The 15,399-nt window shown below is 32.2% G+C and overlaps 2 protein-coding genes across 10 annotated transcripts in view; one reads left to right on the top strand and one right to left on the bottom strand.

The window, feature by feature from the left end:
- The window catches only part of LOC148618489 (CCR4-NOT transcription complex subunit 3-like), a 33,776-nt gene extending 19,689 nt beyond the window's left edge, over positions 1-14,087 (bottom strand). For 2 of the 5 annotated variants that reach the window (XM_088577495.1, XM_088577496.1), the window contains exons 1-10: positions 13,907-14,068; positions 11,245-11,312; positions 9,213-9,287; positions 8,939-9,028; positions 8,617-8,745; positions 6,957-7,046; positions 5,926-6,039; positions 5,210-5,315; positions 4,582-4,709; positions 39-80 (exon numbers count right to left, since the gene is read on the bottom strand). In XM_088577495.1, coding sequence (XP_088433621.1) covers positions 39-80; positions 4,582-4,709; positions 5,210-5,315; positions 5,926-6,039; positions 6,957-7,046; positions 8,617-8,745; positions 8,939-9,028; positions 9,213-9,287; positions 11,245-11,312; positions 13,907-13,931 — 867 coding nt within the window. In that variant the 5' untranslated portion in view covers positions 13,932-14,068. Of the gene's footprint in view, positions 1-38; positions 81-4,581; positions 4,710-5,209; positions 5,316-5,925; positions 6,040-6,956; positions 7,047-8,616; positions 8,746-8,938; positions 9,029-9,212; positions 9,288-11,244; positions 11,313-13,906 lie in introns of all 5 variants that reach the window. The other 3 variants (XM_088577498.1, XM_088577499.1, XM_088577497.1) reach the window with 3 other exon arrangements.
- Positions 14,088-14,278: 191 nt separating this feature from the next.
- LOC148618488 (centrosomal protein of 131 kDa-like) overlaps positions 14,279-15,399 on the top strand; it is a 50,604-nt gene continuing 49,483 nt past the window's right edge. For 2 of the 5 annotated variants that reach the window (XM_088577492.1, XM_088577494.1), the window contains exon 1: positions 14,532-14,553. Coding sequence is in view for 2 of the 5 variants with exons in the window: in XM_088577490.1 (XP_088433616.1) it covers positions 14,309-14,360 (52 nt within the window). In the remaining 3 variants the exon portion in view is untranslated. Of the gene's footprint in view, positions 14,361-14,531; positions 14,554-15,399 lie in introns of those variants that run through there. The other 3 variants (XM_088577493.1, XM_088577490.1, XM_088577491.1) reach the window with 3 other exon arrangements.

Below are 15,399 nucleotides of genomic sequence, written 5' to 3'. Positions count from 1 at the left end.
ATGAAAACAACCAAACAGTGATCATGTGAATGCCATACCTCGTCTGACTTTTTATTTTTCCTGTCATTTTCCTCATTGTCCTGTTAAAATACAATGCAAATTTCTTCAAATTTTTCGTTCTAGAACTTCAATAAGAAAATTACGATAATTAGTTTCCCTTTCATAGTTTAAAAATACATATAAAAATTGCCCAGATCTGCATTATATTGAATATCCTGATAAATCATAGTTCAGATAAAGATCAAGTCCACCACCTATTGGGAGACTAAAGTGATTCTTACACTATGGCTAACGACTATTTTGACAATTCCCTTTTCCCACGGTGGGCGCTGGCAATGGTGGACAATTTGTGTCCACCCTTGGACACGTTCCCACCGGCCCACGGTGGACACGTGGTTGGTCGCTGTCCACGTTGCCCACGCATTCTGGTGGTCAATTTTAAATCTTGTTCCGTTTTAACAGGAATCGGAGTTAAAAACTCATTCTTATGTAATAATTATTACAGTCCTGTTGTATTATCAGAAGCGTATCTAATTGTATGAACTATCGGTAACAATATTTCACAGGTGTCAATAGAGCTTCTTTATAATTGAGTCATCAATTACCTGTGGGCGGGATTAAAGCAGAGAAGCGTGAGCATTTACCAACAAATGGAATAAATTCAGGAAATCGTGGTAACCTTTGATACATGCCATTTGATCTCTTTAATTGACATTTAATCAATTAACGGTAGCGGCAGGTTTTAATACAGTGCAGCCCTATCACTTGTCAAAAAATATATTGTGTTTAAGAAGAATTTTTTGATTTAATGTTAATCAAGTGTTACTTGTTGGATTAAAATATATTCAGAAATATTGAATAGTTCAACATAACTTATATGAATTTGGAAACAACAACTAATCTTGTAAGATGAATTCTGAGAAATATACTTTAATGACCATGTGATGGAAAAAGTGCACCCTCCATTTGCTTATAATATATAAAATTCTTAGAGAATATCAGCTAAGATTGGATGTGCAGTCCCTTGAAAGATAAATCTATTTACAACAGCATCCCCTTTTATGGCACTGCATTATTTTGCTATGAATTTCTCACGGTGGCTAAAGATGCAGGTGTTCCATCTCGGACCTTTGATTGACAGGTAATCAATTAAATAAAATGTCAAGGGTATGGGTTTAAGTAAAGATGCAGTAACGTTGATTGACAGGTAATAAATTATAGGAATATTGAGGGTGTGGTTTAAAGTATTGTGAAAAGAAACTGGACAGTTAACCGGCGCGTATTAGCTAACGACACTTACATGTATTACACGTACCTTAGAAGATGTATTCATGTAGGAGATTTAATCACGATTAGAACTTCGTGCACGCGTGTACTAAGATTGAGGAGTAATAATAATTAATTTTTTTTTTTTAAATTTGAAAATAAAATTGAAACGACTGTGGGCTGGTGTTACGAATTTTAAATATTTTAAATATGTTAAAATTTGAATAATACTCTCTACTATGATTAATTTAATATGTATTCATTTCAATAAATATAAGAAATTTTCAAACTCAATTTTGTCCCGTTTTAGTATTGAAATATATTGGAGATTTTCAGAAAAAGGGCCTACTAAATGGACACAGCAGTGTAAATAAAGATACCAATTAGTTTAATTTATCCTATACATAGTTAGTCATAAAATTCATACTAGAAGAATTTTTTTATCAGATTATATATCTGGGGGATTCTAACACTATTTTATAAGGGATTTTTAATGGTGAAATTTTGATTTAAAAATATAATTTTGGATGTCCCTAATACGCTTCTGTGATCAGAAAACATTAAATTCTGTTTCTTTACATTCTTAAATCTAAATATAATAAAACAATTCCTTCTCGTTAATTAGCAGTTAATCCACCACTTCCTGTATATTGGCCGAGTGTGACACGCTCAGGCATTAAGTAGTGACATTACACAGATAATACCGATTTGACTAATTAAGTTAACATTGTAAACACATTGATTAATTTTATTTCTAGGTGGCTACGATATGAACATCACAAATACTTTACAAGATTATTACGTTGAGTAAAAAGAAAAAAATACTTGTATTGAGCATGATTTTACAAGAACACTGAACATTTAATTATTGAAATAAAAATACGATTGCTGCTGTGTCATTCACCTATTTGTATATTCATAAACAACAAAGGATATTTTGAAAATGGAAGTAATAATGTTTTTGGAATAAAGTTTCAGAAGATTCTAAAAAAATAAGAGATTTCAAAAAACACTTTAAAAGAAATCCATTATCGAAGTGCATTTTGGGACACACCTTTTGATAAAACGTGAAACACATTGATTGGTCGACGACATTGCAAAGGTGTTTATTAAATTTGCATAAGACATTGATTCACTCAAAGCATTCTAATAGTTATTGGTTTAAAATACTTTGTTCTTTTTTTTAGAATTATTACGTAAGAAAACTGTCAGTAAAATGAGTAGTTTGCAAGTACTTGATTTTCTTGAACATTTTAATTTACAATTTGTATGCTATTGTTATTATATAATAACAGAACTAATCGTAGTCAAAATTGTTAAACTAAGTGAAAAAAAAAAGAAACGGAAGAAATGCGTCGTTCAATTGTCTATGGTGCGCTAAATCTAAAAAAACTAACTGCATATTCAACTTAAGAGGGGAAATTTTCACCCATGACTATAGTTGGCTAACATGTGCTCGGTTAATACGCGGTTAAATCCGTTGCCATTTGAAAACTCATGAAGTACACAGTTCAATAATTCTGGATCATATGTTATCTTCCAATGATGCTTCCCGCTTTCAAATTTTGTTGAAATGACACGATATCGAAATTGGTTATTTATAGACCGTAAGTTAAAGTTGCACGTGTCTGCTTCAAATCTGTTCTTTCACTTAGAAAATACAACTGTGTTAAATAGATTGTCAGTAAAATAAGGAGTTTGCAAATACTCGATTTTCTTGAACATTGTAATTTACAATTTGTAACAATCTGGTGACAGGTCAGGTGTACAGTATTATTACATGATACATGTAGCAACTGGAAATGATAAAATTAAGGCTTTATGAATTTCTTTAAAAATTATATCAACTTTGGTTTCCGATGATTAATCCAGGTTTACATTTTGATGATACTAAATATGACTTAAGTATGATGTGGGCCGTAAGAAATAGAAAAAAAACAAAACAAAAAAAAAAACACGAGTTTAAAGCATTTAATTCATATAAAAACCTAATTATATTAATTCCTAAGTAAAAACCTGGTGGTGTCACTTTTTTTGCTTGAGGCCAATTATACGTGAAAGAAAATTGATTCTCACGGTCAAGGTAATGATTGACACATTGTTCTTTTATTTGTCAACCGTTTGAACATTGTAATAAAATTGCCGATCATAGATTAAATTCAATCAACATGTTATCACGCATCCACCGGATACCGTGGGCAGGGACACTATACTATCCACCTGACACGGTGGGCAAAGCGTGGACAACTTGATTTGTCCACTGTGGGCGAGTGGCATCGTCAAAATGGTCGTTAGCTGTAGTGTATATGTATAAATAATGGAACATACAGTTTACATGGGGAACTATTATGGCAGTACAAAATTTGTTGAAGACTTTCCCAAAAATGTAGGAGTACAATTTCATAGTTTTATACAGTGAAACTTCTCCAAACCGCACCCTCAGAAAACCGGTCTTCCCTTCATACCTGCCATTTTCAAAAGTCCCAGCCGATATACCTTAAAACCTGTGTGTTTTGTCTTCAATAGAGCGGCCACTTCCTAAAACCGTACATCAGCCAGTTTTTCACAGTTTTAGTTACATATTTCAAATAAAAACAACCTCACAATTCTGGCCGCCCGGTTATTGTTCACCTAAATAAATGTGTCAATAAAACTGTAAATGTCTACGTAATATTACGTAATTAATAATTCATTCACTGACCAGTCTGCATTTCATCAGTGGACATATGATAATTGAAGGGGTCAGTAGTTTAAACAACAAATTTAATCCAGTCATTACATTTTGTTACTGGTTGGTGTTAATTGTTGTGTACACATGTCAGGCAAGTGGGGTAATTTAATAGTATGATCTTTACAATCTTTTAACTGTCAATTAATGTGACCTGTGTCCAAGCCAAAACAACATAGGGGTGAAGTTATTAGACTTTGTTGATAGGTAATTTATGAAAATAATACAAATAATTAATTACCATCAATAGCCCTTTGATCTTTAATACATATTCTTTCAAAACCGTAAACATTATTTTGTTGGCAGTACCGTTTGTAAAATCTAATCATTTACAAATGACACAAGCTTTGAAATGTAATAAAAGGCCATAAGTTTTGAATCGGCATTAAACATGTCTCGACCAACAAACTGACAAGGTGTAGGGTTATAGAACACATTAATGGAACAGCTCTTAGAATGCATTGCTATTTTTCACAAAACCCGCTATTTTTTTCTTGTTCCAGTGGTGGCCGGTTTGGAGAAATTTCACTGTACTAAAATTTCTGATTTTGCAAGTGGACTTGACCTATGAATTCTTTTGAGTTTACCTTGGAATGATTATTTGACAGACTTGGACTAGGTGAAGGAGAACTGGAGTTGGTTGAAGTTGGTGTCCCCGAAAGTTTGTCCGTAAAATGGTCATCATTTGGTGGTGATGACGCTAGCACTTGTCCCCCTTCAAAAAAGGAAAAATCATGGTCAATCATAATGGAAGTATGTTGAAACTTGAATGCTTTAAGCATACAAAAACATGTTTTTTTTACACAGAAACATGTTTACACTGCAACCATTTTTTAACTATCTAAATGAATGTTAAAGCGTTTACAAGAGGTATACAGTCATTTACTTTCCATTTTTTTAATGTAACTAAACAATAATTCTTATCCTTCTCAATGCTTAAACATTTTTCTTAGAGCCTAGAATCTTCTGTGGTTCAAAGTTTCATCTGTGTATCATTTTTATGCAGTCACCATAGTTTTCAGTTTATATTTTTCTGTTATTCACTTTCAGGAGATCAAAGTATTTGCAGTCAATGTGTTGTACATTACAAATATATACATAGCAATTTTGCATTGTTATTTTCTTCTTCTTCCTTTCTTTTTTAAATGTTTAGGTAAGAATTGACAGCCATTCAATAAAGATTTTCAAGACCACCAGCTACTTGTAAACCTTTACCTAGGTCTTCAAGATCTAATTCATCGTAAATAAACTCATTTTCTTCAAAGTCAGGATCTTGGTTAAAGTCCACATAATACTCAACATCTTCTTTTATCTTCTTTATCTGCAATTGGGACACGTGTTAATTTTATGAATACAATATGTGTTTTGTTAAAAATATTATGCAATGAACAACATTGAAAAAATGTTCCCATAATAAATTCATAATAAAAGCAAGGCATCCTTTGCCTATTATCAAAACAAGAACAATTTCTGTTAAAACTTTAAAAGCTACTAGTCAGTACTAGATTTCCCCTAATATTTCAAGCACGATTAAAAGCTACTAGTCAGTACTAAAATTCCCCCAAGATTTCCGGCCTGGTTAAAAGCTACTAGTAAGTACTAATTTCCCCTAATATTTCAGGCCTGACTAAAAGATACTAGTCAGTACTAGATTTCCCCTAAGATTTCCGGCCTGATTAAAAGCTACTAGTCAGTATTAATTTCCCTTAAGATTTCAGGCCTGATTAAAAGCTACTTGTCAGTACTAGATTTCCCCCAAGATTTCAACAAATAAAGTGGTAATTGACAAACTCTGAAGTAAATTTACACACACATTAAAAATGAATAATAACTTAATTAAGGTAAATTAAGAAAGCAGATTCTGTTTACAATGATGCCAAGCATATACAAGTAGTACAGTAATTTATCCTTCAAGGGATAGTGATAAATACCTGGTCTATTGGAATAGCATCATTGTCTACCATTCTCATGATTGTTTCTAGTTGTTTAATGTGATACAAATGTTTATCTTGTTGAGCTTTTAACTCATCAAAATGATCCTGTTTCTAAAAAATAAAAGTATCTGTAATGACACATTTTATGTAACCAGAGACACTACCATTGATAAACACTAGTATAAACCTGAGTTATGACATTAATGAAACAAAGACATTACCTTTGATAAAACAGATATACTAAGCCTGAGTTATGACATTAATGTACACAAAGACATTACCATAGATTAACAATAACCTTCTGTGTTTGTAAAAAAAGTTTGATGATTCAACAGAATTATATCAAGATTGTTACTTGTAGCCATATGTCCCCTGTTGCCCTAAAAAAGTTTAAGTACAAAAGTACCATAACACCTGTAAAATTTATCAAATCAAAATGGTGGTGCAATACAATCAAATACATATGGTGAATAACAGTCCTATAAAATTTGAACAAAATCTGTTCATCAGTTTCCAGGAGTTACGTTCACTCACTAAGTGTTCCTACAGTCTAGTATGTACAATTTCAACTAAGTCCCATAACTCTGGTAAAAAAGGTTAAACCAAAATGGATGCAAATAATGATCAACTACATGTGGTGATGAACAATCCTACCAAATTTGAACTAAGTCTGTTGAGCAGCTTCCCATCAATTGTCGATAGAATGTTCCTGTAGAGCAGCATGCTTTAATTCAACAAAGTCCTGTAAGTCCTCTAAAATTTGTCAAATCAAAATTAAGGCACAATGTGATCAATTACATACGGTGACTAACAAGCCTACAAAATCTGTTTCGCCTGAACATAGCTGTAATATTGCTGCTTGGGCGTAAAACCCCAACAACCAATCAATCAACAAAATCTGTTTCTGAGGACTTGTATCCACAAAGTATGATGGATGGACACTAGTATTATGTCCCCTTCCTCATAGTGGTGGGAGACAACAAAGTGGTACATTTATTATTTACTGATCCTAACCTATCAATACTTACATCTTTATCCATTTTTTTCTTCTTTGATGTCAACTGCTCTATTCGACTTTCAAATTGCTCCAATTGTAAATTCAGATTTTCTATTGTTAGCTACAATATCAAAAGAAATTCCATTAGAAAGCCATTACAATGCATTAAAATGTAAAGTAAAACTTTTTAACAATTCACAGATTAAATGTTATATAAATTGAACTTATAACACTATTTAAATGCGTTTTAAGTATTTATTAAGCAAATTCAATGGCTTCATAAAGTCAATCACCCCTTTGTTATATAAAATTTAGTGAAAGGGTCTATGAAAAAATGCAAACTAGAAAAATTGTGATCAATGCTCATGGACTTGATACCCCTACTTGTCCATTTGATACCATGCATTTTTTGACCTCCATATTGAGGTGCTCCATGGGAATTTGTAATAAAGATTCTGTGAAATTTTCATTCAATTCCATAAGAGATGGTTCCCCATTTCCTATATTCACAAATGACAAAATCCATGTTTTGCTATGTGAAACAAAAAACTAAATCAGATCAAAATCTAAAATAGGAGATGCACAATGGGAACATGTAGTTTCATTGATTGAAGGAAGTGAGATGGGTTCTGTAACAGAAGGAAGGACCTAAGGACGGATGGACACCCCTATCACTATACTGCCCTCACTCGAAGTGGGAATATGAAAAAATCAATGACTGAAGTATTCACTGTCACTGATTTTGGCTTACTTTCAAAATAAGAAATGGTACAAATGCAATATGCTCTAAAATCTGGTGAATTCCCCTAGTCTTGGTTCCCTTGATATTATTGCTTACTCTTTTGTAACCTTTAAGACCTGAATGTTTTCAATCATCTGGAACAAGATTGAACATCTGGCTATATACTGATATTGGTGTCCTGATAATATATATGACCTTTATATAATCAATTGCAACGACCTCTTGTGTTTAAATTGGAAACTGGGTAATATTACATCAATTTAATGCTAACCAATCATTTTATCTTTTAATGAAAACTTCCTGTTCTAATACAAGCAAAAAAAAAACATGCATAGACATGTGTATGATATGTTTAAAAAAGGTATGTTGCAGCTGTCTTTGGGTCACTTATGATATTGACCAGGGTACCAGTTTAGGAACCAGATTAAGCAGCTGGCAATGAATATTCATATCTACCAGGGCATGTTAATGTATATGACCTATACAGTCTTGTAACGAGCCTCGGTGCCTGAATCGGAAACTGGGTGATACTCAAAGCTAATGTATCATTTCATGTGAACTTCTCTTTCTCATACAAGCAAGAAACACACATGTATGATACTTAAGAGGTACATTTTCATCTTTTAGGAAGCTAAAACTATGACGCCACGACAGTAAACACGGCAGCATTATGTGGCGAATAACTACAAATTTATGCATATCATATGCAAATAGTAAATACTGAAATTATGAGTGCAAGAAGTTGATAACAATATTAGCGAATTAAAAACCAAAAGATTTTCACATGTACTACCAAAACCAAATAAATGATTTATAAGCCACTTTCCTTTTGAACTAAGCATGCACAGAGTGATATTGATTCAAGTGTATCCACAAGGATGAAAAAACAGAAACATCGAAATAAAAATGTATGGTAGTTCCTTTTGTAGGCAATAACCAGAAAGCTTACAGATAACCAAGATGTGATGTCTGTCTTCTCTTTCGAATGAGGGTCCAGTTTAGCTGCAGCTCCAAGGCCTTCTTTTGAATATGCCTTTGTTTTTGTTTCTCGTTCCACTATCTTAAACCTTTCCATTTGCTATTATAGGGAGAAAAAAAAAGGTGCTTGATTATTCAAATACATTGATTATAAATATATATTATATTGTACCCACTAATCCAATAAATTTTCAGGCCAGATTTCTGGAGTATTTATTAAATAAAAAACTCATTATCTTCTATTAGGTTGAAGTAAATTATGTTTGGACAAATCAGTAGGGGTATTGACTCACAGTTTCGATCAACTTCCTGTTCTCAACCAATATTCTTTTATCTTTGATGTCACTGCTTGAACACCATGTTTTGATGTGGTCCCGAAGACGCTAAAATTAGAAATAAAAGATATACTAAAGTACTAGTAAATACTAACATTGTATTTTTTTTCCTTTTGATAAAAAAGGATCATTTTCCCATAGTATGAAAATGAAAATTATATTTATAAGTCTTCTTAGAAACTTTTGCACAGCAGAATACTATTCACATCTATTCTGTATGATTTATACATGCCTGCAGCTTTTTAATCTCCCTTTTAAGATCAGCCTCATATTTCTCTTTCTGATTGGCATTTGCAGCACTATGGACCTAAATAAATCAAAATATACTATTTAAACACATTTGAATCTGTAAATGACCAAATATTAAAACAGAAATATAAAAGTACATAATATAATACTGGTGAAGTCGTTAATGCATATAAAGATTAATTATAATTAATCATTTTCAGACAACACCAAACATTGGGACTATACTCTGTATTTCAGTGGTACTTTTACTAGAGTCATCTTTCTATCAATAACAATTCCTACAATAATGCAACCAGTTCTATGAAAAAAAATGTATAAATCTTCAAAATCTATCAAATATTTGTTTACAAGCAAGAACTGTACTTTAATCAGCTTTTCCTAACACTGTTAGATATTTTTTAAGTATATCACTGCCTTAAAACCAGACAGAAGCTTATAAAGGGTAATTCATGCATTTCTTAATACCAATTATTTTTTATTGCAAATCCTTATTAGGGCTCCAAAGAAACTGTATTAGGAAATATAAGTGCTAATTAAAGTAGTCCACTGGAGATAATGAAACTTAAAAAATTTGTTATGTTCTAAAAAGTACAGGAAAATTTCCTGCTAGAATTATTACACAATAACCAGTCAAAAAATATTTCAAGATACGCAAGAAAACCCTATAATTTTTTTATTGGATATCCTTAAGTAGCCCTCTTAGAAACTGTATTAAAAAATAAAAGTGCAAATGAAAGTTGTCCACTGGAGATATCAACACTTAGATTTTAGTTATATTCTATTACAGAAAAAATACAGGAAAACTTCCTGCCAGAATTTCTACACTATAGCCAGTCAAAAAATTTTTCATGATAAATAGCAGATCCAAGGACATGAACATAGGCAGTTGTTTTTAGGATCTAACAAATGTATTTATACAGTTTCATTGACTATCTGCAGATATGACAAATTACCACCTGCCTGGTTTTTAGACAGAACCATACTTAATACAGAAAGAAAATTCTTTACTACAGCTTACACTAACTCATGAAATGTGCAAATTCGTCATGCAGTGCCTTGTCTTGGGAGGTAAATTGGATCTCAAATGATAATTCGGTAGAAAATATTCTTTTAAAATTTGATAATATTGTTTCATATCAGAACAGTGAATTCTCTATTTCATCGAAAGTTTGTTAAACTTGAAACAAGTTTGGACCAACTGCTACAATGTGGGCTGATAGTATTCTTGATTAATAATAAATATTGAACATGATACTGATACTCTTGATCAACTTATATCCAGAGACAGGATACTAGTATGTGAGTAAGAAAACGTTATAAAAGTGGGCCTCAGGAAAAAAAAATACAAGAACAAATGTAAATTCTAATAGAATTTTCTCAGCATGAAAATTTCAAACAATGCTGCAAAAAATAGGGAAAAAATATTAAAAAATCATATACATGTACAATGTTTTGCAAGCTTTGCTTATTGCATTCATATATTAATTTTGCTGTAATAGATTTAGAAAGTGGAATGAAGAGGGTTAGAGGAATAGTAACTCAGCAGGCTGATTTCATTTTGTTCAAAAGAATTTAGATACGCACACATGAAGCATAATGCAAAGGTAACATTTATCTCAGTAATAGAAAATAAACATCTGAAGATATGTTTTCTTATTGGGTACATGTATGTACCATCATGTATCACATATGATTAATATAAAACCTTAGTGAATGATGTGTGTACACATAATAAACTTCCATTCACTGAGAAGTCTCTTCTCTTTGTTTTTCTCATGCAGCTTGAACCCTGGGTAACTGAGGAAAGCTGCTTATGACTGGACTTTCATTAAATTAAGAAGTGCACATGTATGTTATTGCTAAACAGCAAAAAAACTTAACCTTGAAGACTGAGGATAGTGCTAAAATAAAGAACAAAATATTTCAATTGCTAATGAATGCCACAAACTTCCAAATATCCTAAGGTTCCTACCCAATACAAGAAGAGATATGCCATATTATGCAGTTGCTTTTACCTTTTGCCAGATATCTTCGAAAGAATCAACACCTTCTTGAACTTTCTTCAAACAGCGATCAATTTCACCTACAAATAAATTGTGATTATAAAGAATGGCAAGTGCATTGCAGTGTAGGTGAAACTATTCCCCGAACAGTTAGGACAATTAAATATACAATGTATGAACACACCAATTCAGCTTGATGCACCTGTTTTTCAATTGCGATTAAACATTTGTCACAGGATATGAATTTGATAACAATCAAAGTGGTTAAGGTCACAACATTCACTATCATAGTCCTCTTTTTGTGGTGTTACACCAGGGCATAATCTAAGAGGGAGAATTGAGAAAAATATTCTCCACATTTGTACTCACTTCCCACATTTGTTTCTAACAAAGAGAAGTTTATGGAACAGATTACATAGACAAAAATATTAATACTGTTATTTTTCAAACAGAATTCACTAAAACTTCTCCTTGTCATTGATGTCTAGATTAAGTCCTGAACACCTTAAGGTACATCATTACAGTTATACTTAAAATATTGTCTGGAAACCATGACAGTAAATGTCTACAGACAACAACAGTGTGACACCAACTGCAATTTTGTTAATAATTGTATAAAAATCAGAAGGCAGCTTACAACAAAAAATACAGGGCTTTTGAGGTTAGGACATTTGTAACAAACTGTTGGTTTGTTGTTCAGCCACATTATTTGATTTCAGGTCAGGCATGTACATGTAGGTGAATATTTCCTTTTTCTGAAAAGTACCAGACATTGCAAGGTAAAGAATTGTTTTTTTGTCCCAGCATCAGTAACACATAAAGTGGTAAGTGTCATCATAATTCAGCACGTCACAATAAAATACTGCATTGTGACATATGTGTCAATGAACGTGCAAGCCAGACTGCTCTGGCAGGGTTCTTGATAAGGTTCATACACACGTCCTGGAAGCGTGAAGTTAAACACTGAGTGTCTGTGGGACGCGTCCTCACAATATCAGCTGCATCCTGACATCCGCAATATTTTTAAAAATCATTATAACTATCATAAAAATCGTGGAAAATCTTTGTTTGTTCAACATTAATTGACAATTGGACAACCGTAAGTTATTTACATGTGATGTTCATAATACAATTTTTTTACATTTAAATATTAAGTTACAAAGTATGATAAAAAATTGTGGCAAATAATTTCAAACTGAGTAAAACAAATTCTATATAAGAAGAGCCAGATATATATCACTATGAAATCTGTCCCGAGCAGGATTTTTTGTTACTTGTACATCATTATACTTCTGTGATATCTTGATTCTATAATCTAAATGAGAAATACAGATTTTTTCCTTATATTTTTTTTTACATTGTGCAGGTGTACAGGTATTAAGATATACATGTATTCAGTGTGAAAATATAAATCAAGAAAGCTATTTGTTTAATAATTTATTATGTCACAATATCAGAATTTGCATGGTCATGAACTGGCTTTGAAGCCACAACTGTACCGTTTTTTTCCCACATTAATTCATAAAAATTTGGGGTTCTTTAAAATGACCTGTTACATCAATGTTGGTACATGTATCAGTTTCAACATGAGTCAACAATGATTGCAGTCTTTCTTCAAATGAAAGTTTCAAGACTATTAGTATTATAAATGTAGTTGCATGAATAATTGCACTGAGAAATGGTTTTGTATGATTGAATATATGTAGTACTGATGTACACTATACACAAAAAATAATTAATGTAGTGTTTGAACTGGTTTAAAACCAGGGAAAGGGGTAGGACCATCAAGTTCATCTGGGACTGACCTTTCCCAAAAGTGATGAGTACCAGGACTCAACATTTAAACATCCTAGTGAGAACTCTGGCTCTAGACACCTAACATCCAATGCTTTTTCTCTGTTGGCAGAATTAATACATTTGTATATACACATGTATATCACATTTTAAAATTGTTCCATCGTCATTAATGGATGTTAATATTTTGATTTATATTGAAGTAAGTACGTGAGTAATTTTTAACTAGAACCTGAATAAATACATAAAATATAACATAAATAACACAAGCTCTAAGAGGAAATGATCTTCATGTATTACTGAATTACATAAAGTTTGGCTAACTTAAAACCTGTGATTTAAATGAAATAACACTTCACTGTAGAGCATGCCTCAAACAACCCTTTGGGACACTTCTCAACTATAACAATGCAGTAATAACATTAAGTAAAATTGTCTACAGACTACAAAATAATCCAGACTGCCAGTATACATGCTGCTTTGTTTACAGATACTTGTCTGGCATCACAACACATTCTGAATTATGCATTTAAATTTGCAACACAATTGAAAAATCATCACAAACTTAACAATCAACTGGTTAGGTTAAACAATTGCAGAATAGATAAGACTGTCTCACAATACAGTTTACATCACTTGACAAAAAATTTCTATTTTGGAAAGTAGGTCACTAAATTGCAGCATAACAATGGAACATGATTATCAGGTTGTCATCCGGAACAAATCAATTGAAATAGCATGGTTTCAAAGATGTTAGCATACCGCTGTGAAAAAATCTACTGGCATGCTTGGTGCTGCAGACATGGATAACAGAAATAAACAGAAAAAATATGGTGCCATCGAGAATTTTTAATGACACGAGAAGACCTTGCTTCCTTACCTTGTAGCTTTCGCCTATCAGCCATAGCTATGAACTCTTTTTCTTAAATGATAGACGCATGCTACGAAGTTGCAAAAAGTGCCAAATGTGCTATTTGGAGACCAAATAGTCAGTATATATTTCGCGTTTTACTCTTTCTAAAATTTCAAAATGGCTTCCCGAAGAACCTAACAACACCTTTCCATAATTAATTCATCCGATATAAAAAATAACAACTTCAAGTTTGCTTATCAAAAAAGTAAATAATTTAGAAAACTTTCTTTTAAGTTCTGTTTTTATTATTTTTCAAAATTTCTCTCAAGTGCTGTATCTCTCATTCAATTATACAGAATTTTATAAATGCGCATTGATTTAGAACTATTTATGGAAGTACCGGAAGAGACTGGTTCCCGATTCATACGCATGTGTTGTTTACATTTTTCTGCAATACACATAATATGTCAGCTATTTTCAGGTATTATCGGTGCCTTCAAATACCTGCCTTGTTTCTCTTTGAAACTCTCGGAATTCATGTTCACCCAAAGCGACACAATATGATGATCTTTTTTTTGCATAGATGTTTGTAAAATTAATACGAAATGTAAAACATTTTACTTGACGCATCTTTTCTGTTCTATCATGTTGAAAACTATGTTCATGTTAATAAGGTGTGTGTAAACTTTAGTTTCGTCCCCAAATACAACCATTGTTAGACTTCAAACTGAAAGTGCATGTCATTGACAATCTTTAATATTTGTTTGCCTTCAATTTGATTTTGAGTGTAGTAAACTGAAGTCTCCTGCATATTGTCATGAAGTTAATAAACAATTTTTATTGTTATTCATATATATGATCGGATGGAGCAGTGTAGTGAAGACTCGTCACATTCTGAGATGTATATATATATATATACAAACGTCTCAGAATGTGACGACTCTATTCACTACACTGCTCCATCGGATCAAATTGATACAGGGAAGATAATATCATCAACATACTTAATACATAATGTTTTATGTTGCAATAATATCCTTTTATGTTTAATATATGTGTGTTACTAAAATCATTCAAATCATGTTAATCATATGTACATTTAGATTTATGTTGAATTGGTCAGCTCATTTTTGGGCGTCATAATTGACAATAAAGCATTTGTTGTTGTTGTTATAGAAGGGTCTGAAAAATTCCCAACAATGTTAGAATGTCAAATTTGCAATGTAAATTTTTGGTCATTCCCTCCATGGGACTCGAACTCATATGGCTGTGACATCTATGGCAGCATCGTCTGCACAAAGTCCAGCCCACTAGACCACTGCCAGCTAGGCTATATAGAAGGTTCTGAAAAGTTCTCAACTATGTTAGAGCTGTCAAATTTGCAATGCAAATTTTTGGTCGTTCCCTCTATTTAGGTGTAGGATAGAGGGCAAAATTAATGATACATGTCCCAACAAATCAATATTATACAAACATCTTAGAATTTGACGAGACTATTCCCTACACCACTCCATCGGATC

Source organism: Perna viridis, chromosome 4 (assembly GCF_037379345.1).
Source record: "Perna viridis isolate PV_CMFRI_1.1 ecotype Kerala chromosome 4, ASM3737934v1, whole genome shotgun sequence".
Classification (NCBI taxonomy): domain Eukaryota; kingdom Metazoa; phylum Mollusca; class Bivalvia; order Mytilida; family Mytilidae; genus Perna; species Perna viridis.
Note: the sequence above shows the minus strand (reverse complement) of the source record. Positions and strands in the feature narration are given on the sequence as shown.